Source organism: Camelus bactrianus, chromosome 22 (assembly GCF_048773025.1).
Source record: "Camelus bactrianus isolate YW-2024 breed Bactrian camel chromosome 22, ASM4877302v1, whole genome shotgun sequence".
Lineage (NCBI taxonomy): Eukaryota > Metazoa > Chordata > Mammalia > Artiodactyla > Camelidae > Camelus > Camelus bactrianus.
This window is the reverse complement of record NC_133560.1, coordinates 29,139,760-29,163,996: the sequence shown is the minus strand read 5'-3', so window position 1 is coordinate 29,163,996 and position 24,237 is coordinate 29,139,760. Positions and strand designations below refer to the sequence as shown.

The window sequence follows — 24,237 nt, the reverse complement described above, 5'->3', positions numbered from 1 at the left end:
TGCGCTTCGCGCTGACGCCGCAGTCGCCATATTAACCGATGGCAAAGAGAAGCTGGTTTCCTACTGTAAGCTGGAGAAGTGGGGAATGGCGGGAAAAGGGCTGTCCAGTGACCTGGCTGGAAACTGGGAGACTTCCCATGTGTGAGTTCTCCAGTAACTTCCAAGGTGAGGGGCTCAAGTGATGAGTGCCCGCTTTCCCTTTTCTACAAATGAGTAAACTGATTCTCCCTACCTTCCCCCATCCCCCCAGGACAGAGCTGGAGAGAAGGGGCCAGGATTCACGCTTCCAGTCCAAGGTTCTTTCCCCTGCACATTTCAGAAGTTTCTACATTTACAAATGCAGGGTACCTTGCATGTGTGCTGCGGGGGCGGGGGCAAATTGGGGCTTCACTTGGGAGGGTCACGGACGCCACTCTCAGTTGTCTGAACATTACCCAAATGGGTGATAAACACTCAGCAGGACAGGTCCTGATGGCACCAAGAGGCTCGAGAAACTGGTCAAGGTCACTGGGGCTAGTGACATTCAAGAAACGTGTTGAGCACCTACCGTGTGCTGGGGAGACACTGGCGAACAAAGGTGGCATCTTGTGATGAGTGATGGACACAAACAGGTGACCAGGCAGTGGTGACTTAGAGTGACTGGCATGTAATGAGGAGGCACCTGATCCAGTCTGAGGGGCACCTGGGAAGGCTTCCTGGAGGAGGGGATGTTGCAGCAAAGATCTGAAGAGTAAGGAGTGAAGTGGGGAGAATCAGCCAGCTGGGGGGGTGACATGAGGTACAGAAGGTGGCCTCTTGGCAGAGGAACAGTAAGTACAAAGGCTGGGAAGAGACAAAGAGGGTGGCTCATTCCAGAAACTGAAATCAGTCCAGTGATGTTAGGGAAGAACATCGGTGTCTTCCCGCCAGAGCCCGTTGGCCAACAGTTAGCCCCGCTGCCAGCCTGTCTCCTCCCTCAGCTCATCCCCGGCCCCCTGGGGCAGCTGCCCGCTCAGAGCTGATCAGGTATCAGAGCTGAGTCCTGGGAGCTGCTGGTGCAAGCTGGTGGCCCAGCTGGGAGCAGGTAACCGGAGCTGGCAGTGGACACGGTGGCCTGGTACTGGAGTCGCGGAGCTGCAGGAGGTAGGAGAGGAAGGAAGTAAGGGAGGCCCAGATGCAGGCTTCCCTTAGGGCCTCGGGCTCCTTGCCCCTGAGCCCTGGCATGTGGGAGACAGGAGAGGCCTGTGTGTGTCCCCGCCATGCTGAGGCACCCAGGCACCCTGATACGCGCGCGCACGCACACACACACATACACGCACTTTCATGTGTGCACCTCCCACTTCCCAGCCTTTGCCCTGTCTAGGGTACATACCCTCCTTTCCCACAGCTGCCGCTCAGTATCCTGCCTGGCCATCAGGCCCTGCTGATACATCATCGCCTCTTTCAGGAAGCAGTTCCCTAGATGAGGGTACGCTCCGCTCCCCCAAGCCCACAGACCCCCTCCTGCCCAGGCAGCCCGTGGACTCCTCCCTTGGGTGTCAGCTACACTCTGCTCCAGGTGTGACTGAGTCCTTTAGACAGGAGTAGAGAAAAAGGGTGGGGTGGGCAGTGAGTGAATGGGGGCGTTGATTGAATAGGGTGAACTGAAGAGATGACTGGATGGATGGGCAGTGGATGGAGGGGAGGGTGGATGGATAAATGAGTGGATGGGTGGTTGCGTTTTGGATGGATGTACAGGTGAGTGGACGTGTGAGTAGATGAATGGAACGATAGTTTGGAGAATTTATGGGCAGGTGAAGGGACAGGTGAAGACACGCTTTCACAGAAATCCCACTCAGACACGGGAAGGAGTCCTAGCCAGACACCTGGCAAAACACCCTCTTGAGATCACCCTGCCTGACCTCTGTACCTGCATGTGCACGCAACATGGAACAGGCCAAGCTGGACAGACATGCGTGCACACACACCTCAGCTCACATGTGCACATACATGCACACAGCCATCACCCCAAACCTCCACGCATCTTCCGTGACTTGCCTCCATTCTCTCACTCACGCAGAAGCCAGGCTGGTGTAAGGGACTTAGCTGCAAGGATGTTCTGTGCTAAGAGGCCTCAGCTCTGGGCCTGGCCCCCCAGAAGTCCCTAAGTATTTGGGAAGACAGATCCAGTCCAGACACTTCCAGCCTGTGGAGCCAGGGATGGGGCAGAGGAAAGGGTGGGGGAACCAAGTCTGGGAGTTGGAACTCTGCCTACTGGCAAGAGGCAAAGCTGATTAGAACATGATAGGATTTGGGAACTGGGTTCTGAGGGATGCATAGGAGTTTATTAGCGAAGGAGAGGGAAGGCATTCTAGGCAGAAATACCTACACAGATGACAACTTGGAGACCAGAAGAAGCTTGATCTACTTGGGCAACAGGGAATACTGGTGAGATGCATTTATTGGGCACCTACTGTTTGCCAGGCTCTCTGCTAGGGGTTTCAGTGAAAACTGGCCATGATTCAGTCAAGAGGGGATTATCTCCTGCATTTTAAGGCCGAGGGATGCAAAATTCAGAGAGGGCAAGTGACCTGCTGAAGGACACACAGCAGTTAGGAGATAGGGTAGGTCTGTGTCCTACTCTGGGTGCTAGGATGGCCCAGGGAGGATGAAGAATTACTTTTAAGGAGTGGGAGGCAGCCGACCCTCCTGCCCACCAGGACTCTTGTCCCTCAGACCCTGGCCTTCCCCAGGTGGCCTGGAGGAAGGAGAAACCAGAGACGCTGGCCATGAAGACCCTCCGGGCACGATTTAAGAAGACAGAGGTGAGTCTGAGGCCACTGAGATGCCCAATGTCCCCCAACTTCAGGCTCCTGTCCTCTAGGGCCTGGCTGAAGATCCCCTGGGCCTTTGGACCATTATCTCTGTCCTTCATCAGATTCTTTTGGCAACTTCCACATGACCAGGTACCTCCCTGTTCAAAACTCTTCAGTGGTTCCTCTCCATCCACAGGTTCAAAGGCTCTGACCCCCTCCCCTCTCTTTCCTCTCTACTGCCCCCTGCTGCCCTGATCCCCACACTACTTCCTAGTTCCTCAAACCCTAGTTCAAGCTTTCCAGCCACCATCCTGTGCCCAGTTTCCTCCACCGGAAGTGCCCATCCCTGGATAAACCCTCCCTCATCCCTCACAATCTGGCTCCAATAACCTTCCTTCCAGAAGATCCCACATTCCCAGCTGCAGTGACCATTTGCTTTTCTGGAGCCTCCCTTTCTTGGGGACCGCGATTTCTTACTGTTGAGTATTCAGCAAATATTTGTATTGGATGCTGTTCTAGGTACAGAGGGCACAGCAGCGAATAGGGAGGACAGAAAACCCCCGTCCTTGTGGAGCTGGGAGCTGAGTGGGGGAGATGGACACTAAACAAGATAAATAAGTGAAAAAGCATATTTTGTACCATGGAGACAAAGAAACCAAGGAAAGGGAATTTGAAACATCTGGGGCAGGGGAGACGGTTGCCATTTTAAATCAGGTTGTCAGGAAAGGCCTCACCAGGAAGCTGATATTAGAGCGAAGACCGGAAGGGACGGGAGGAGGGGATTGTGTGTCTATTTGCAGGAACTGCATTTCAGGCAGAGGGAACAGCCAGTGCAAAGGCCCTGAGGTTGGATGAAGTGGCTTCCCTTGCAGCTATATCTTGGACTGTGAACTTCCAGAGAGCATGCTCCTTCCTCAGCCATCCCTCATCCCTCCCAGACCCCCAAGTCCCTGCCAGTGTGGAGGCTGGTCCAGGGCACAGACTGAGAGAAACTAAGTGAGGATTCACTCGTGGAGTCAGGCAGCCAGCCTTCCTGGCCTCTGTCAGGCTAGATTTCACAATTACAGCACAAAGAAACCAAGGCCCAGAGTGGTTAACTCACTTCTCCTGGTCACAGAGCAAAGTGGCAAGAGCAAGATTCAAACCCACACATGTCTGACTTCAGAGCCCTTGGTCTGTCTACCACAACAGTGCCTTTCCATCCAGCAGGTGTGGCCCATGGCAATCAGAGAAGCTCCCTGGAGGAGGAAGGACAGGGAAGAGTCAGACAAGTGAAGACCCCCAAGGAGGGGGATGGGGGCCAGTGTGGGCAAAGGTCTGGAGGCTGGGCTGGGTCTGGTTGATCCAGGGCACAATGAGGTGGTGAAGAAGTTATTTTGGCTGGAACAGAGAATGTGAGGAGGAGCTGAGGCTGAGAGGGCCCAGCCTGAGGAGTCTTTGAATGTCAAAAAGAGGGGAACAAGCCTGGTTTTATTATTTTTTTAACTTAATTTATTTATTTAATCTTTTTTGTTGTTGTTGTGGGGAGGAAGGTAATAGGTTTATTCATCTATTTATTTAATGGAGGTACTGGGGCAAGCCTGGTTTTAAAGTCGAGTGGCTCTAGACTTGAGTCCTTCCTCTGCCCATGACTAGCTTGGTGACTCTGGGTATACCTCCACCCTTCTAGGGCCTCCCCTAGTTTTCCCAACCCAATACATTTTTACATTTATTTTTAGTACTTATCAATTTTAACATTCCTTCTCATTTTATTTTAACTTTTAAAATTTAAATTGAATGTCACTGAATTAGTTTTTTTTGTTTCATCCTATTTTTGTTTTTATTGATTTGTTTTCAAGTAGTGAAAGGAGCTTACCTTGTGCTTTGTCAGCTCATTTAATCCTTATACCAATCATGTGGGGAAGAAGCTTTTATTATCTCCACTTTATAAGTGCGTAAAGGATGCCCAGAGAGGTTAAGGAACTTGCCCAAGGTCACACAGCTAGGAAGTGAGATACCTGCCTTCTCCCTAGGCTGTTACTATGAATGTGATTGGGCCTTTTCTTGGGAGGAAAGAGAGTTGATTGAAAAGAGAGAGGGAGAGGAGTGGGAGAGAGAGACAGACAGACAGAAGGAGGAATAAATAGCTTGTTAATCCCTACAAAATGAGTCATGGGGTCAACTTCATTCATTGTGGAAGGATCCTAAAATTTTCATCCCACTTGGAATCGACTCTTAGTTAGATTGTTCACATTTCTCCCCTAAGAATTCCTGAGAAGTTGGAGCCAGTGGTAAACCAAACCATATAATTGTTGAATTTCAAAAAGCAGAATTATTGAAGTCAAATCCTTTAAAAAAAAAATTGGAGCCACTTAAAAAAAAAAAAAGGCACAGAAAATTTGGGCCGTCAGTGCTTTGATGGGTGCCTGGCACTGAGTCAAGGTGTGGGGGTGGGGACGGGGGTGTTGTTAAAACCTCAAACTGCAGGTGAGGGTCCCTGGGGGTTTTAGGGAGGGTGGAGGCAGCATTGGCTCTGAGCAGAGCCTGCTTGGGCTGGAGCGGGAGCAGCAGATGGGAGGCCTGGGAGAGGAAGGAGCAGAGAAGATGCTCCTCCATCCCCTCTCCCACAGCCCCCAGCTCCCATCAGTCCCTCCACCCGCCGGCTTGTTTCTCTGCAGGCAGGTGGAGTCAGGTTCAGCTTTTGTTCAGTGGCCCTGAGGGAAGAAAGCAAACACCCGTGACTGCAGCAGCCCTGCCTCTGTCCCTCCAGACCTTCCTCTCCCCTTTCTCAGCACAGAGTCCAGCCTCCACACTTTGGCTCCAGCCCCTCCCTCCTGCCCCGTGTGTCCTCTCTGCTCCTTCCTGCTTCTCTATCAGTACAGCCTTCTCTTCAAGGCCCCCATAGTGCCTGTTTGCTCTTATCCTTCTCATGCCCTCTCTGGGCCTCAGTCTTTCCATCCACAAGATGGGGATTAACTGGAGCCAGAGTCTAGTCTTTGAAATCCCACCAACCTTCTGCCTTTATTTCTGGTTTTAGAAAAATCCCATAGGGAAGAAGATTGTGGATTTGTAGAAAATTTTAGAGATTCCTAAACTCCTGATGCCCCAGGTTTCTTGGAAAGTCTGTCTGTCTCTCCCTCACTTTTATTCCCAGAGTCACTATTTCTTTAATTCATTCAACAAACATTTATTGAGTACCTACTGTGGGCTGGAGATCAGGGCTGGCGTCACAGACCACTACTTCCCCTCCACTCAGAAAGGCCCTGTGTTTAATTTAGTGCTCTGTTCTCCCCGTCATGAAATTCTTAATAATTTTTCAACAACAGGCCCTGTATTTTGATTTTGCACTGGCCCAGCAGAATCTATATCCAGTACCTCCTGGGGCTAGGGACAGTGACAAAGGTGGACAAAAATTCCTGCTTGTGCAGAGTTGACATTCTATGGAGAGATCAAGAGGAAATAATATTTTTGGAAAGGTACACAGTATGACATCAGGTGGTCAGAGCAGGGCTCTCTGAGTAAGTGTCTTCCAGTGCAGCTGACAGTCATAGAACCAGCCTTGTGGGTGGTAGGGGAGGGAGGTTGTTCCAGCAGGAGGACACAGCAAGGGCAAAGGCCTGGAGGTGGGACAGAGTTTCTGAGGACTGGAAAGGAGGCCACTGCGGCAGAATGCTTTGGACCAGGAGAAAGGTAGGGGAGATGAGCTCAGGGAGTTGACAAGGAGGACTGTTTCGAGCAGGGGTGGGCACATTTGTCCTGTAAAGGGCCAGACAGTAAATATTTTTGTCTCCACGGGCCCTCCAGCCTCAATTCTGCCATTTTATCTTGTGTGCGGCCATAGGCCGTTTGAAATTGGATGAGCATAACTCCATCCCAATGAAACCTTTTTTATGGACACTGGAATGTGAATTTCATGTAATTTTCACGTGTCATGTAGTATTATTCTTCTTTTGATTTTTTTTCCCCCAACCACTTACAAGAGTAAAAACCATTCTTAGCTCTTGAGCTGGACAGAACCAGGTGAGGGCGGAGTGAGGTGGGATTTGCCCCAGGGGGACCGCACTTGGCAGACCCCTTGCTGTAGAACCTCCTGGGCCCTGCGAGTGGTTTGCATTTTATGCTGGGTGAGGTCACTGGAGGCTTTTGAGCAGAAGAGTGCGGAGCTCTGATGCAGGCTGTAGGTAGCTGGTGGACCAGGGAGGGGAGCAGAAGCAGGAGATCCTGGAGGAGGTGTCCCCAAGATGGAGCCCTCGGTGACGGGGCTGGACGCTAGATTGGATGTGGGCTGAGAGAGAGGAGTCAGATGATACCAAAATTTGGCCTGAGCCTCTGGGAGAACGGCAATGCCCTTGGCACACCACAGGGGCAGTGGTGGGGAGCTTCTGAGCTTGCATAGCATCCAGGAGAACAGGCTGAGAGCAGTTGGAAATCTGAGGCCTGAGCTGGGAGATCCATTTCAGTCTCCTCTCTGGACAAGCCTGAGGGGGTCACCCCGCCTCTGAATGTAAGAGGGAAAATGAGCCCTCAACACCCTCCCTCCACCTCCCTAATTGCTTATCAGCAGCCTCTCCATTTACCTGGCCCCACCTCTCCCTCCGCCTATCTGAAGGTGTCTAAGAATAATCACGGACAGCAGAGGTGATCCCGCCCCCAGGGGCACTGGGTGATGTCTGGAACATTTGTAGTTATCACACTGGCGGGGGATGCTCCTGGACCAGGGACACTGCTCAGCCTCCTCCTAGGGAATGCCCAGGTCCCAAATGTCAGCAGTGCCTCTGGGTGGAGGAACCTGGCTCTGTGGTGTCTGTTCCATGATCTCTCCCATTTAGCAGCTGAAAAATTAAGACCCAGAGAGGGAAAGTGGCTGGCCCCGGGTCACAGAGCAGGTATAAAATGCCCAAGCTGGGTTTAAAGCCCCAGTGCCTGTCGGCAATCACTGCTCTTAAATTCGGTTTCCTGAAGGCCTGTCTCCTCACTCATCTCATCTCTCCCCTGTAATCCTAATCTTCCTCTTTCTCCTGGCCCCTTCGTGAATTTGCAGCCACAATACCATGTACTAGCCTGCCTTTTGGAGCTGTTTGTGGCTTTCCTCCAAACTCATAATTTCCCCCTCCTCCCCATGACCTCCTCGTCCTCCCTACCCTTAAGTGTGCCCCTCCCAACACCCCAGTCCCTGAACCAGGGCAGAGGCTCCCGACGTGGTCCAGGAGAGCAACAATTTCATGTTTTCTCAGGAATATGATCTTGTTCCTGCCTTCTCCAACTCCTGCCCATTCTTCAAGTTTCAACTCAGATGTCCTCTCTTCCAGGAAGCCCTCCCTGACTCCCCCAGATGGTGTCAGGAGTCTCCCAGCTCACCTGGACTTCCCTCATCACAGCCCTGATCACCTTGGTTCATAAATCTGTGGGTGTGTCTGTCTCCCCAGGGACTTCAGTGAAAGCAGGGACGTCTGTCTTTGTCACCACTGAGTCCCAACGCCCAGTGCAGTGCCAGACACCGTATAGGATGAGTGGACTGAATGCATAAACTACACATGGCTTAGAGGGCTTGGCCTGTGAGTCATTCATTAACCGAGCCAACATTCACAAATTGCCCCACCCCACCCTGGGGTGCTGGGCCCTGTGCCAGGGAGGCCTTGGTGGGACCTGCTCTCAAGGGTCTCCCGGTCTAAGAAAAGAACCACTGAAACACTGACCCTCCTAGCCCCTTGGAGTTAGAGCCAAAGGCTGTGTGTCCTCTGTCAGTGGTTTAACTGAGCACCTACTGTGTCCTGAGTCCCCAGGATTCAGCATTAGATGTGCACACGGGCCCAATGGCACCTTTCTTTGATGAACGAATCCACGTTTGTTGGGCACTTGCTACGTGCCAGGCAGTGTGCTGTTGAGTGCTTCCCGTATGTAGCATCTCATTTAGTCCTCTCAGTAATCCTCCCAGTACCTGCTGTTTAATATGAAACCCCTTTCCTGGATGAGGCAAGTGAAGTCCAAAGCAGGTAAGTTTCTGGGCTGATCTCATAGGTGGTAAATGCGGGGGTATGGAGGGCGGGATGGGGGTGTGGTGCCCTGGATTCAAATTCAGATTTGTCAGACTGCAGAGCTCCACTGGCGGATGACAGAATGAGTGAATGAGTGATGAGTGAGTGAGTGCGTGAGAGTCCCAGCGGCAGCGGGACCAGGGCCGGAGTCACCTGAGACCCCCTCAGGCCATCTCAGAGGAGGCGGAGACGGATGCAGGCGGGTCCATGGAGAGCCTGGGAGCCTGGCCCCCTTTGCCTCAGCCTCCCGGTGGCAAAAAGGTCAGGTCGGGCCAGGGCGGGCCCCTCCTCCAGAGTCCAGCCCCCAACCCCCCACCCCCACCCTCCCCGCCGCCCCCCCCCCCGCCGCCCCACACTCCTCCCTAGTCGGAGGGGGGCTGCAGGCGGGGCGCGCGGGGGAGGGGCGGCGCCGGGCTTGGCAGGACCGCGCGGCCCGGCGGCTGAGCTCCAGCATCACGGGCCCCTCCCTCCGGCCCCTCTGGTCCCCTCTGGGCGGGTCACCTCCGGGAGCCCGGCCACCCGGCGCCCTGGATGCCATGAAGCAGCTGTGCCTGTGCGCCGCCTCCTTCGCGGTAGGGCCGGGGGAGGGGGCGCGGGCGCGGGAACGCGAGCGGGCGGGCGCGGGCCCTTCCCTCCCCTCCTCGCCCCACTCCTTCCGGCCCCCTGCCCACGCGGAGCCCAGACCCTCCACCCCCTAGACCTTCCAAGGATGATCAGGGAGGAAGGGTCGGGGGCAGAGATTGGGGGATGGATGGGACATTTGGGGACAGATGGGGACATTCCAGAGAATTCAGGGGGCATTTAGAGGGACAGTTTGGGGGAACAGTTTTGGATGGGATCATTTGGGGGACAATTTGGACGCTACACTGGGGACCTTTTTTGGGAAAAGATATTGGCATTTGGAGAACAATTTCAGAGGACATTTGAAAGATTTTGGGGGGAGGACACTTTGCGGACAGATGATGGGGTCGTTGGGGGGATGACTTTGGAGAACATCGGGAATTTGGGGAAGATATTTTGGAATGCATTTCAGCCTTGGGACATTTTGGGGGGCAATTTTGGCATCTCAGGGCAGTTGAAGAAGGCTAGATGGCAGAGGAAGGTGCTGAGGGACATTTAACGGGAGCTTTTAAGGGTTCCTATGGGAAGATTTCGAAGTGTGGTTCAGAAAGACATGGTGAGGTGATGCTGGAAAGGGGCCTTTCACTAAGGGATGGGCTGGGCCTCGGTTTAGGGGACAACTGTTTGGAAAGATTCTGGGAGCTGATCTGGGGATGATTTAATGGTACAGTGCTGGCAGTGGGGGTGGGATGACAGCCGGGGCCGTGGACCTGGGGGCAGATGCTGGGGGGACACTCTCTCAGGCCCCCACCCAGGACCACTTCCCCCGGCAGCTGCGGCTCAGCCCCACTGACCTTGGCTCCTGCCCGCCCTGCGGCCCCTGCCCCATCCCAAAGCCTGCAGCCAGAGGCAGGCGCCAGGCAAGTGCCCGGGGCGGGCGGCAAGAGCCCAGGGCCCTGCTGAGGGAGCAGGGATGGGCAGTGGCCACCAGCCCCACGCTCCCCTGGGTGTGCCCCACAGAGCCAGGACTGGGGCAAAAGTGACGAGCGGCTGCTGCAGGCTGTGGAGAACAGTGATGCCACACGAGTGGCTGCCCTCATTGTCCGCAAGGGGCTGGTGCCCACGAAGCTGGATCCCGAGGGCAAGTCCGCGTGAGTGCCCATGACCTGGGGGTGATGGCTGAGGAGTTGCCACCCTGCAGCTGACCCCTGACCTCTGGTCTGTAGATTCCACCTGGCGGCCATGAGAGGTGCAGCCAGCTGTCTAGAGGTGATGCTGGCACACGGCGCCAATGTCATGAGCACGGATGGGGCAGGTACCACCCGCCGGGCCCTGGGGGAGGGAGAAGGAACTCAGACCAGGTGCCCAGCCTGAGGGTCCAGCTGGGCCATGCTTCATGGCCCCAGTGTCCTGCTGAAAAAGAGGGGTTCCCTTCAGTGCCCCCAGGGAGGCTCAGAGGCGTGTCAGGCTGCGGTGCCCTGATGGAGGACCATGGCTGGCACCAAACAGAGTGGGTCAGCTTGCGGACTGGGAGATCTGGGGCGCGGTTAGTAGTCGAGTCAGGGGAAGTAGCTGGACCAGAGGAGTATCTGAGCTTGAGGGGCATTTTGGAGGGGCATGAGAACAAGCACAGTTTGGGGGGAGTGTCTGAGGTCCATGAAGTAGCTGGGGTTTCGAGATAGAGCTGGAATCCAGGTGTGTGACTTACCTAGGCCCTGAGGGAATAACTCAGAACTAACTCCGAGATAGAAGCCATGGCCAAAGGGAACAGAAGGGACTCAGGGAGTAGCTAGGCGTGGGGTATAGGCATGTCTGGAGTTTCGGGGCACGGGTGCAGCGGCCAGGGTTTATGGAGTACTGGGGATTTGTGGAGCGTCAGAGTCAGGGACTTGGCTGGCACGTGGAATGGTGTGTGGATAGCAGGAACACTGAACAGCTGTGGGTGCTGAGGGCTGTGGCTGGCGCTGATGTCACTGAGTTTACCGAGTAAGTTGGGCGCGGGGACGAGCAGAGGCTGCAGTGCTTGGGGAGTGGGTGGGTGTGGAGCGGATCTGGGACACAGACTGTGTGGGGCTTGGAGGGTCTCTGGCTCCAGGGAGTAGTGCAGTTTTGAGAAGTACCTGGGCTGGGGACTTGCTAGATGGAGTTGTCACAAATAGTTGACACAGGTTGGGGAGGGGCAGCCGGACGCTCCTTGAGTACCTGGAGCTCCAGCCATCCTCGCTCCCTTTCAGGTTACAATGCCCTCCACCTGGCCGCCAAGTACGGGCACCCACAGTGCTTGAAGCAACTGCTACAGGTCATTTCCTTTTCTGTCTCAGATATTCCCCCAACCCGGATACTCCTGGAACCCCAGATACTCCCTTGCCCTGACTAGTCCTGAGTTCCAGCAAGTCTCTGAGCCCCCAGTTCCCCCTGAATCCTAGGTATTCCTTGGTCTCTTTGACTCCAGAGTCCTGGCTACTTCTTGGACAGCCAGATACTCCCGGAGTGTCCAGCTACTTCCCACACCCAGGATATAACCCCAGTGCCGACATTTCCTGAGCCCCCAGCTTCTCCCCAAACCTAGACACTCTCTTAGCCGCAGCCACTCTCAGCTCTCATCTATTCTCCAAACCCCCAGCTGCACCTGGGCTCCCAGCTAGTCCTTCTTCCTCATCAATTTTCAAAAAGCAAAGAAAATCACTTGGGAGTTGGTTAGACGGGGTCCGCAGAGCAGGTGGGTGGGAGGGAAGGAAAGGGAGAGGCAAGGAGCCTGAAATGTAGCAGAGCCCAAGGAGGGGCAATTCCGAGAGGAATTAGGCAGCGAAGAGGGATGGCTCTACCTCAAATGACCTGCCCCCCCAGGCATCCTGCGCGGTGGATACTGTGGACAGCAGTGGGTGGACGGCCCTTCATCATGCAGGTGGGTGCAGCCCAGCCTCACTTTGGCCACTGTGGCCCGGACGGTGCTAGGTTTGGGGATTATTCTACCCGGGGCTCTGGGGACTTGTCTCGAATATTCTGCCTCCTTCTTCCTCCTTCCTCATGGAGCCCCTACTGTGTGCCAGGCACTGGGTTCCACATTATCCTCAGTGACCCTTTGAGCCGTGGACATTGACCATTGGACAGACAAGGTGATTGAGGCTCACCAACAAGAAAGTGGGGAGGATCCAGGCCATCTGACCCCTACTGTAGGTCAGGCCTGGGTGAGGACGATCAGAGGGTGACCAGACTGAAATCTCCTTCAAGCAACTCATGGGGCATCGCAGGAAGGCCAGTGGTCCGGGCAGCCTTCATAAACATCAAATCCAAACTCCTTTCCCGAAGGAGGGGAGGGAACTACCCTCTTGAGCCAGAGCCCAGCCCAGCTGATCGTCTGTCCACCATGCTCATGACCCTCAGGAACGTCTTTCACTGATGACTCAAGAAACGTCTATTCTCTTGGGAGCAAAGAGTAAATTTGCTTTGGAGTTTTATTCGCTGTAGAAAAATTCCCCGTAGTTGGAGTACACTGCCACCTAGTGGCAGTGAGGACCTTGATCCGACTAAAAAAGCTTCTTGGTTTTTTTCTTTCCTTTAATTAAAAAAAAAAATTTTTAACAGAGGTACTGAGGATTGAACCAAGGACCTCATGCATGCTAAGCACGCACTCCATCACTGAGCTACACCCTCCCCCCTTGTTTTTGTTTTTTGATTGAAGTATAATTGATTTACAATGCTTGTTTTTTTTTTTCATTCAATGCGTAATTTTTGAGTACCTGCTATTTGCTAGGTTCTGTTCTAAGCACTGTGATTTCAGCAGCAAACAAAATCCCATAGCCCCCTGGGCACACAGCAGGTAATCATATAGAGTTTGATTTTCCACCGACATCTTGCACAAAGCCTTCCCTTCCCTCTTTGAGGCTCTGGACATACACACCTTCTCCTACTTTCTTAACCACCAACTTCTTCCAGGCTCCTTCCCACCTCAGAGTCCTTGCCCATGCAGCAACCTCTGCCCTCCCCCTTTCACCATCAAAACTCAACTCAAAACCCAAGAAGCCTGCCCAACCTCAGCTGAGGTCTGATCTCTCTCATAAACATTAAACCCTCTTCGTATGAGGGTTTGGTACACAGTTGGTATGCGATAAATGCTGGTTGAGTCAATAGGAGGGTAAATACAGGAAAATCAGTCAAAAGTTCCACCTTAAGAGGGACCCTCGGTGGAGTGTGGCAAGAGATTGGGACTTGGAGTTAGCAGACCTGTGTCCTCATCCTGGCTCTGTCTCTGACCTCAGTGGGTGACTTTGGGCCTGACTGGGCCTCCGTTTCCTCTGTAAAATAGGAGTCATGCCTTTGTTATTTATCTTCTGGGGGAGGCGGGAATTTCTCATAAAATAAAGGGTAAGAATCACACTCAGGCAGAAGGCTCCCAGAAAGTGTCGAAGCCTTGCCCTGCCTACCCTCCTTCTCTCTTTTCCCAGTGGCTGGTGGCTGCATCTCCTGCTCAGAAATGCTCTGCTCTTTCAAAGCACATCTGAATCCCCGAGATCAGGTGAGGCTCTAGGATCTTTCTGGAAAAGAGACTGCATTTGAGGTATGCTGCCACCAAGTGGCGGCATCCTGGGCACCTCTTGAAAAGTGTGAAGATTTGGAGTGAAGCTGGCAGGCAGTCGTGGGCTTCCCTGCCTCCTGGAGTCAGCCTCTCATGCTGTGTCTCGTCCCTCACCCCCTCCCCAGTTGGGTACAACACCCCTCATCATAGCAGCTCAGATGTGTCACACAGATCTGTGCCGCCTCCTCCTGCAGCAAGGGGCTGCTGCGAATGACCAGGACCTGCAGGGCAGGTGAGCATCTCCTCTCTCAGCCAGTCCAGTGTGTGCTGTATGACCTTGGGCAAGTCTCTTAACCTCTCTGGGTGTGGGACCTGGTTGGCCTCCTCCCTGATCCAGCCTGCGTGTTGAGAAGGAGGTGGAGGTTTGAAAATGTCCTCACCCCCTCAGTAGCCCCCTCTTCTGGTAGGACGGCCCTGATGCTGGCCTGTGAGGCGGCCAGCCCCGAAACAGTGGAGGTGCTGCTGCAGGGCGGGGCCCAGCCGGGCGTCACCGATGCGCTGGGCCAGGACGCTACTCACTACGGTGCCCTGGCAGGGGACAAGCTCATCCTGCACCTCCTGCAAGAGGCAGCCCAGCGCCCATCACCAGCCAGCGGTATGCAAACCCCAACTCAGAACAATTTTGAGCACCCTCCTCCATCTTCTAGGTAGTTTCTTGTCACCCCTCTCTCTCCCTACTGGGGACAGTTTCAAGGTATCCCTACTTGCATTATAGGCGGTTCCATGGCTTCCCTTATTACTACTCAGCACAGTTTCAAGGAGCCCCAGAGCTTTTAGAATAGCCTAGGGGTCAACTCTGATTTCCTGGGTCATCCCTATTCTTGGATCTTTGCCTTTCCTAAGATTTGGCATTCCCACTCAGCACAGCCTGTAGATACCACTGCTCACTCTCTTTTCTTTTCTTTTCTTTTTTTTTTTTTTGAGAGTTTCAAGGTCCCTCCTATTAGCATTCTGTCCAAATGATTGATTCCTACCTTGAAAGTCCTGATTCTGGGGGGAACTGGGAGCCCCCTCAAGTCCCCTGGGCTCACTGATGCCCTTCCCTCAGAGGGCTGGGCACGGAGTCCCTAGAACAGGGCCTGACCCTGCTTCCCTCTCTCCCCTGCCCTCCTAGAGGACGACTCAGGCGAGGCATCATCTCAGGTATGGACCCAGAGCAGTGAGTAAGTCCCCCTCCTTATGCACACACTGCCTTCCCCCTCGCCCCAGGGTTGTGATCTGGAAGGACTTATTTGGGAAGAATGCTACTTTCAGGGTACACTGCCACCAACTGGCAGCAGCACCCACAACATGCCTCCCAGAACTGGGCGAGAACCCTAGGGGGAGGGGGCCAAATCATGGGGCTGAGCGGGGATGGCAGAGGGAACTGAGACTGGTGAGGGCTGGTGTAGTCAGGGGAGGGGGCAGGCCTGGCCTCCCAGCCCTGCAGCATCTAGCTCCAGGGGGAGAGGAAACTTGCAGGTCATGGGGTCTAGCTGGGGCAAGTCCCAAAGCCTGGAGGTGGGCACAGAGTAAAACATCAGATCTGGATCGCTAAGGGGATGTGGCCTTGCCCCGTTTTGTGTGGGTAAGTGAGGACTGGAGAGAGGCAGGGAGTCACTCAGAAGCACACAGGAAGTGAGCGCAGAGTTGGGGCTGGTAACACATCGTGGGTTGACTGTATTGGTTTATTTGGGTGGGAGGCTGGCATGTCCCTCATGTCCCCTCTTTACCCTCCCCCCCCCCAGAACTCTGTGTCTAGCCATGAGAAGCAAGGGGCTCCCAAGAAGCGGAAGGCACCTCAGCCCCCAGCCAGTATCCCTGTGCCGGTGAGAGATGCCCTGGCCGTGGGGGGAGGTGTGCACGCCTCCAGGCAGGATGGGGAGAAAGCTCTGGCACAGTCCTTGGGCCTCACATTAAGGTGGTGGGTCCCCGGGGCGGGGGGGATAGGATGATCAGGATGCCTATGAGGAGATCGTAAGGCTGAGACAGGAGAGGGGCCGCCTGCTGCAGAAGATCCGGGGCCTGGAGCAACACCAGGAGCGCAGGAAGCAGGAGGTGAGGGGTGGCAGACACAGGCCTGGGGCTAAGCCCAGGGCGGGCACCATTTTCAGGGGAGGCCCCTCTACCTGTCTTATCACACTCCTCCCTCTCTCCCCATGGCTCGCTCTGTTCCAGCCACACGGGCCTCCTTGCTCTTCCTCCAACACGCAGGCATGGTCCTGCCTCAGGACCTTGGCACGTGCTGCGCCCTCTGCCAGGAATACCTTCTCCCAAATGTCCCCATGGCTCCCTCCCTCCCCTCCTTTTTTGCTCAAAGACACCTCCCTTGCCTCCCTCGTTAAAATTGTAACACCCCCCCACTCACTTCCCAGTTCCTTTTATTTTTATTCAAAGCATTTACTGCTATTGGATGTACCATTTATTTTATTCATGTTCACCCATTCGACTGTAAATCTGTAAGGGCAGGCGTGGTTAATGGTGCCTGGCTCATAGTAGATGCTTGATAAATATTTATTGGATGAACGAATATTTGAGTGAGTGAGTGAACAAATGAATAAATGTATTAGTGGCCCCAAATGGGGTAGGCACTCAATAAATACTTACTAAGGAGTGAGGGGGTGGAGCAGGACGGGGTGGTCAGCGGGTGCACAGAAGACATCTGTAGGATGAAGGGCTACTAATACTAAGCAGGAGGTGGTCCAGGGAGGCCCCCCAGCCCAGATCCAAGCCCAGTACCCCTTTCTTCCGTCAGCTGCCAGAGGCAGAGGCCAGCTCCCTCCACAGCCTGGAGAGACAGGTAGGGCAGAAGAGAGGCGGAAGCTGGACCCCCAGCTGCCCAGTGTTTTCTCCCAGAGGCCAGCTGAGCCCCTCTCCCCTTCCTGCAGGTGCAAGAGCTACAGCAGCTGCTGGCGGACAAGCAGGAGGAGAAGGAGAGTCTGGGACGGGAGGTGGAAAGTTTGCAGAGCAGGCTGTCCCTGCTGGAGGTGGGCCCAGCCGGGAGCAGGGATGGGGTGGGGCTTCTAGGGGGTGGGGCCAGGGGGCACTGGGTGGGGCTACTGGGCGTGGCCACTGGGGGCAGGGCCTCCTCCTGCTGCAGCTTCCTGACAAACAGCCTCACACGCAAGCAAACACACCCAACAAACACAATCACACACAGGTAACAGACACACATCCACATAATGGACACTTTTTGAAACATGCAGTCACACACACGTACATCCAGAGGTGGGCAACCACACTCGTACTTACACGTGCAACAGGCAGACATACAACAAACACACTCGTGAGTGTATAATCACACACACACGATACATACTGGTGCATACACACCAGATGCTTCTCCTTCACACACCCGGGCACCACACCCACAATACTTGCACAGACATAAATATTTCTCAAAATATATAATTACACAAACATAGATACACAAACACAGACTCACACATATACACAAACACAGAACAATCATTCATATGCCACAGACTACAACAGAAGAGCAAAATCACACGCAGTCACAGGAACTCACACAGGAGAGGCGGGGCCACTGTGCACGCCCCACAGGGACACACACACACACACGCAGACACCCCTGACTTGACGTGGCCCTGATGCTGAATCCCAGACGCACCCTTGTGAGGACACCGCCACCACTCTCTCAATCCCACGTTCCCGGGTGGCACGTACAACCCTAGTCGTTGGGGTTATGGGCACACACTCGGGCAGTGGCTGGACTGTTTACTGGCCTTACTAGGGAGGTCTGCATGCCCCCTGGCACACAGTTGGTGCTCAATAAATACCTGTGGGTCAAACACAGACAATCTGAGGCTTGTGGGGAGTCACAGGGACACATGAACATCCCACTGCAGATTCTGGGGGAGACGTGGGGGCTGGAGGGAGGGCAAGACCCTTAGCTGTACCCTGGTCCCTGCCCCCAGAATGAACGGGAGAACACCAGCTATGACGTGGCCACCCTGCAGGATGAGGAGGGGGAGCTGTCCGACTTCCCAGGTGAGCCCCCCCCATGCCTCGCCCCCTCACGTCGGGGGCCCCAGGGTCAGAGCCTTGACCCACAGGCGTGGAAAGATATTGAAGCTGGGAGGGAACTTGACCCGCACACGTTTATTCCGCTCACCCCAGCCTGCCTGCCCCAGGGGCCCTGACCCCACGCTCCAGACCCCCAGCTCCCATTTCCTGGAGCCCAGGACCCTGGGGCCTGACTCTGTGTCCCCGGCCAGGGGCCGAGGCGCTGCTCTCCAAGCAGATAAGCCCGTCGGCCCGGGAGCTCTTGGCCTCGCTGCAGGAGCAGGTGGCTGCACTTACCAGACAGAACCAGGAGCTGATGGAGAAGGTCCAGGTGGGGAAACCAAGGCCCTGGGGAGGGGGTGGGGAGAGACCTGAGGACCCAAGGTGCACGTGGCTGAGTCTGTGGTCAGGGAAAGTGGCATGGCTGCCCTGTGCCCCACCCTGGGCCACTTCAGCCCCTGCCTGGCTCCCCCACCCTCACCAGATCCTGGAAAACTTCGAGAAGGACGAGATGGAGGCGGATGGCTTGGCCGAGGTCATCCCTTTGGCTCTCTATGACTCTCTCCGGGCTGAGTTTGACCAGCTTCGCAGGCAGCACGCCAAGGCCCTGCAGGCGCTGGAGCAGCAGGAAGCACGGGAGGCCCCTGGAGAAGACGAGGCAGCCCCTGGGGAAGGCAAGGGCTTGGGAGCCAAGACCACCAGAAATGGGCCAATGGAAACGGAGCTGAACGGCACCGCAGCTCCGGAAATCAGGGTTAACGGGGCCCAGACCACAGACGAGGAGGCTGCAGGAGTTGAAACCATGGGAGCCAGGTCTTTGGAAGCAGCATCCACGGTGGCTGAGGCCACGGAAACAGGGGGTGGGGGGGCCGAGGCTTTGGAAACAAAGGCCATGGAGAGTGAGGTCACAGGAATGAAAACTCTGGAAGAAGCAGGAAACCCGGAAGCAAAGGCCACAGGAGCAGGGGCCACAAATATGAAAGCAGAGGAACCAGAAATGAAGGCCAATGGAGTGGGTGCTGTGGGGGAAGAGCTCACAGGCACAGACAGCAGGAAAATGGAGGCCACAGGACTGGAGGCCACGACCTCCAGGGTCCCCACAGGCCCCGTCCTGCACCCTGGTGCTGCCGAGGCCTCGAAGAAGTTGCAGGCCGAGCTGGAGACCAGGATCCGCAGCTTGGAGGAGGCGCTGCGGCAGCGGGAGTGGGAGGCAGCGGCCGAGCTGGAGGCGGCGCACGGCAAGTGCGAGGCGGCCGAGGCCGAGGCGGGCCGCCTGAGGGAGCGGGTGCGTGAGGCCGAGGGCACCGGGACCTGCGGCGGCGGCGGCGGGGACACGGCCCAGCTGCGGGCGGCCCTGGAGCAGGCCCGGGAGGACCTCCGGGGCCGGGACTGCCGCCTCCGGGAGCTGGAGGCGGCCTCGGCCCGGCTGGACGAGGCCCAGGCCGGCCGGCTGCTGGCCGAGGAGGAGGCCCGGGGCCTGCGGGCGGAGCTGGCCCGGCGGGAGGAGGCGCGGCTGGAGCAGAGCCGGGAGCTGGAGGCGCTGCGGGGGCAGCTGGCCGCCGCCTCGGCCGCCGGGGAGCAGCAGCGGGCCGCGGCCGCAGAGCTGGGCCGGGCGCGGGACGCGGCCGAGGCCCGCGCCGCTGAGCTGGCCGCCGCCTGCGAGGAGGCCCGGCGCGGGCTGGCGGAGCTGCGCGAGGCCTCCGAGGCGCTGCGCCAGGCGGCCGTGCCGGCCTGCGAGCACCTGCGGCTGCAGGAGGAGGCGCTGGCGCTGCGCGGCCGCGCCGCCGGCCTGGAGCAGGAGGCGGTGGCCGCGGGCAGGGAGGCCGCGCGGCTGCGGGCCGAGCTGGACCGCGAGCGCGCGGGCAGCGTGGCCCGCCTGGAGCACGAGCGCGTCGTGGCCGCGCTGCAGGCCGACGTGGCCCGGCTGGAGGCGCAGCTGGAGGAGCTGGCGCGGCGCCACGAGAAGACGAGCGCTGAGGTCTTCCAGGTGAGCGGGACGCCCCGCGGCTCAGCCCGAGGCCGCCGCCGGCCTGTCTGGCCCCGCCGCCGGGCCCGCGTCAGCCCCGCGGTGTCAGTCCCACAGGCGCCTGGCCCTGCGGCGCTCCGGGGTGGGCCTCTGACCCTGCAGCCATTCTGACCTCCTGAATGTCTCAGCTTGCGGGGCTTTTTGTTTTTGGCCACTTCAACTCCTTCATTGTTTCTGATGCTTAGCGCTTTGTGATCTGTGTATAAAACCTGTGCATCCCAAGGCCGTGGAAGTGTTTTCATACCCTTTCTTCCGACATCTTTTTTGTTTTAGCCTCACAGTCACGTCTGTGCTTTGTCTCTAACCGTGTGTGTGGTGTGAGGGAGGAATCAGCATCCACCCATTTTTTGGTAAACAGTGAATTGGGCTTTTTATCCTGACTTTTTTAATCTAAAGTCCATTTTCTCTGTTGGTCAAAATGACCCTGTGGGTTTTTTTTTTTTTTTCAGCTGGCAGTTTTGAGATTGTCATTTTATCTTCTGATCATTTTTGATGCTTGAGCCCAAAAGTAGGGGGGTGTCACGTGTAAAGAGTTTTGATCCAGTTGTTTTGGACCCAGTAGATTTTGATCCCAAATTGTTTTCTTTGTTTTTTAAATACAGGGAATACTTTTTGGACCTTGATGGTGGATCTTTTGACTCCATCTTTCTTCTTAAAAACAAAAAAACAAAACACAAAAGATCCCTAGCAACTGTCTTAACAAATATGTGAATAAAAAGCCACATTTATTTATTTATTTTGCATATATATAGTTTTTGTTGAAGTATAGTCAGTTTGCAATGTTGTGTCAATTTCTGGTGTACAGAAAAGCCACATTTATTCATTGTCATCAGAAAAGCATTTTTCTCTCCATGCCTTTGTTTACTCACCCATTTGATGGAAATAATAGTAGTTCCTAGTCCTCACATGACCATTAAATGGTTTAATTTCTGTAAGTGACAGGACAGTGATCGTACAAGCCGTTAGCGAATGGCAGCCAAAAGTGCTCTTTTTCCAGGAATGTGCTCTTTTAAACCGGTTAAGTGTTTGATTACTTCTTAGAATTCACAGTCCAGCCTAAGTGTACTAATCTTCATATTTATTCTCCAAATTTTACTTTCTCTCATGAGCACTTCTTTTTGGGGTAAATTTTGCAAGTCTGATTTGATTCATCAATCAGTTTAGGGCTTTTAAAAAAATTACTGTTAATGTGTATCCAGTCTGTACCAAGTAGAACATCAGATTATTATCTGTTTTCCCGGAGCTGTCATTTCCATAAAGGCCAGTGTTCCCCCCAGGATCAGTTTCTGCAGATCTGACATTGCTCCGATCTCGATACTTCTGTGAAAATGCAGTCTTCAGGTTTTGGACGTTTGTTCACTTTTCATCCAGATTCTTCTGTTTTTCCTTCACTTTGTAAGAAATCTACAAACCTTCATACCCCTGGCAGAGAAGAGAATATTAGTAATTAGTTATAATTATAATATTAGTTATTTGTAATAATAATAGTAACAACAATATCACAGGCTTGAATGTCGCACCCACTGCGTGCCAGGCACTGTTCTAAGCCTGTTCCTCATTTTTGCTCATCCTACCCTGATGACCACCCTGTGAAGTGGGGGCTCTTACTCTCCTCACTTTGCAGATGAGGAAATTGAGGCACAGAGAGCTTACGTCACTTGTCTAAGGCCACACAGATTGGCAGAGTCACGATGTTCATAAGTCCCCAAGGAAATGCAGAACTTCCCTGAAGCAGTTTCCTTGAGGTCAAATGGGCTTGAAAGTCCTCAGGCCCAAATAGAAGGGTCAGAATCTTTAGGGTCCACATGTCCTCGGGGTCACACGTGGGCTTGGGCCGCAGGTGCAGCGGGAGGCACTGTTCATGAAGAGTGAACGGCACGCGGCTGAGGCCCAGCTGGCCGCAGCGGAGCAGCAGCTGCGTGGGCTGCGGACCGAGGCTGAGCGGGCACGCCAGGCCCAGAGCCACGCGCAGGAGGCCCTGGAGAAGGCCAAGGAGAAGGACAAGAAGGTGGGCCCCCTTCCCTGTGCTCAGTCGGGGGGCTCCTCCGCTCAACAGAGGTTGAGGGGAGTCTGCGGACGCCCCAGCTGAAAGGGTCTGGGGAAATCAGCCCCATTTTCCTGATGAGCCAACTGAGGCTCCTAGAGGCCAGGTGAGTGGCTCAGAGTCACACAGCACATCACTAGACAGTGGATGGGCCCCAGGGCCCCAGGTGCTTTAGCACAGAGTCACCCAGCCCCAACTTTTGTGACCTTGGACAAGTCACTTGACCTCTCTGAGTCCCAGTTTCCACCTCTGTAAGATGAAGAGAAAACTATGGTAAGGGTTATGGTTTATTTGTAGCAGAGTTCTGCCCCCTCAACAGCGGTGACACTCCAGGCTGGGCCAGTGTCTGTGGGGGACCATCCCGGGCTCTGTGGGGCGTGGGGCAGCATCCCAGGCCCCCACCCCCTCAGTGGCAGGATCAGCCCCGTCGTGACAACCACAGATGTTCCCAGATACTGCCTGGCGTTCCCTGGGAGGTAGGCTCACCTCTGGTTGAGAACCTCTGATCTATAAAAATAACAATAAAGCCCAGCATTTATTGAGCACTTGCTGTTTGCCGGCACAGCTTAAACTTCGTCTCTGTTCAGAATCGCAGCCACCTACCAGGGTCCGAGTGGGAACCGTGATTCTCCTTACTTTACAGATGAGGGGACCGAGGCCCCGAGGGGTCAAGTCATCTTCCCAAAATCTCCTGTGAGGAGGCGACTGAGAGGGCCTGAAACCCCAGCCTGTGTGGCCCAGCCCCACCCGGCTGGGCTGCTTGCAGCCCTCCTGTCCTGTCTGCCTCCCCCTTCACTTTCCGGAGCCTCCGAGGTGGGGTGTGACCACCATTTTTCTGTAAAGGGCCGGGTGCTCGGTGCTTTCGGCCCTGCAGGGCAACAGCCCTCAGCTCTGCCTTGGAAGCGGGAGCCATAGATGCTGGGTAACCGAATGGGCGTGGCTGTGTGCGAGGGAAGTTTACGTTTGAGCAGGGAAATGTGACTCTGGCTTAAGGTTCCCGTGTCCTGAAACCGTCTTCTTTCCCCTTTTTCCCCAACCATCTGAAATGTGGAAACCGTTCTCAGCTCGCAGGCCAAGCCCAGCCTGCCGGGCGGGGTTTGCTAACCTCTAGGATGTGACTTTCCCTCCAAAGCCTGCCCCTCGCCCCTTCCCGCCGCCCCGGAGACGTCCCCAGCGCCCGCCCCGGGCTCTGGGACGGCTGACACTGCCCCGCTCCCCCGACCAGATCACTGAGCTCTCCAAGGAAGTCTTCAGTCTGAAGGAGGCACTGAAGGACCAGCCGGCGGCCCCAAGCACTTCAGAGGTGGAGGCCCTCCGTGGCCAGGTGAAGGCTCTGCAGGAGCAGCTGGAGGTGAGGGCTTCACCCGCGGCCCCGCCGGGCCCAGGGCAGGGGTCCCAGGAGGCTGACGGGCAGGCAGGTGGCTGGGCATGTAGGCCACGCACGGGAGGAAGATCTTGCAGTATTTCAGCTGCCACCTGGTGCGTGCCATCCAAACAGGGGCTTGGGCTGCAAAGGAGGCTTTGGGGCATATCTTGAGGGGGGTCCTGCTCTGCTGAGCGCCTCTCCCCGACACCCACAGGAAGCTGCCAGGGACCACAGTGCAGTGGTGGCTTTGTATAGGAGCCACCTCCTCTACGCCATTCAGGTGAGTCCCCCCGCCTTTGGGCGCAGCATTGCTGCTCTCTGGGCCTCAGTTTCCCCATCTGTACAGTAGGGGGCTGGTGGACGGGAAAGGTTCATGGCCTCCAGGGATGGGAAGGGAGGGGAATGGAGAACCCGGGAAAATGGGAGGCGCCCACGCTCTCCCTCTGCTGCCCTCTCCACAGGGTCAGATGGACGAAGATGTGCAGCGGATTCTGAGCCAGATCCTGCAGATGCAAAGACTCCAGGCCCAGGGCCGCTGAGATCAGAGCCCTGCCCTCTGCCCACCAGGCCCCGCCCTGGGGTGTCCAGACTCACGCACTGACCACCCGCACTCGGAGACCGGCTGGGGCCCCTTCCCGACTGTCCCTCACTGTCCGTGTTGCCCCTTGGTCCCTGCACACCCTGGTCAGTCTAGACTCAGGCTCTGACTGTGCCCCTGACCCCCAACCGGACAATCTGTGTGTCCCCTCTCCCACGTCCGGTCTGGTCACCAGGTGCCACCATAGGAATAAAAGCTCACGGAGCAGAGGATGAAAGCACCGTGTGGCCTGGTTGCTGGGCTCCCGCTGTGGGGCGCGCAGGGGCCACCCCC

General features: G+C 55.6%; 1 protein-coding gene across 6 annotated transcripts; it reads left to right on the top strand.

Moving 5' to 3' along the window:
- The first annotated feature begins 34 nt into the window (after positions 1-34).
- On the top strand, positions 35-24,181 carry ANKRD24 (ankyrin repeat domain 24). Of its 6 annotated transcripts, none has more exons than XM_074351074.1 (22): positions 35-165; positions 2,712-2,783; positions 10,183-10,269; positions 10,370-10,500; positions 10,576-10,664; positions 11,584-11,648; positions 12,197-12,254; positions 13,795-13,865; positions 14,051-14,157; positions 14,333-14,520; positions 15,040-15,068; positions 15,653-15,733; positions 15,855-15,962; positions 16,660-16,704; positions 16,793-16,891; positions 17,843-17,915; positions 18,143-18,261; positions 18,415-19,917; positions 21,797-21,964; positions 23,133-23,351; positions 23,581-23,646; positions 23,828-24,181. In XM_074351074.1, the coding sequence occupies exons 2-22, from the start codon at positions 2,748-2,750 to the stop codon at positions 23,903-23,905; spliced, it is 3,420 nt and encodes a 1,139-aa protein (XP_074207175.1). In that variant the 5' UTR covers positions 35-165; positions 2,712-2,747; the 3' UTR covers positions 23,906-24,181. The 6 variants fall into 6 exon arrangements, with proteins under 6 accessions (XP_074207175.1, XP_074207174.1, XP_074207176.1 ...); XM_074351073.1 differs by having other exon boundaries at positions 39-165; positions 2,695-2,783; positions 23,226-23,351; XM_074351075.1 differs by lacking the exons at positions 35-165; positions 2,712-2,783 and adding an exon at positions 5,214-6,443.
- The last annotated feature ends 56 nt before the right edge of the window (positions 24,182-24,237 follow it).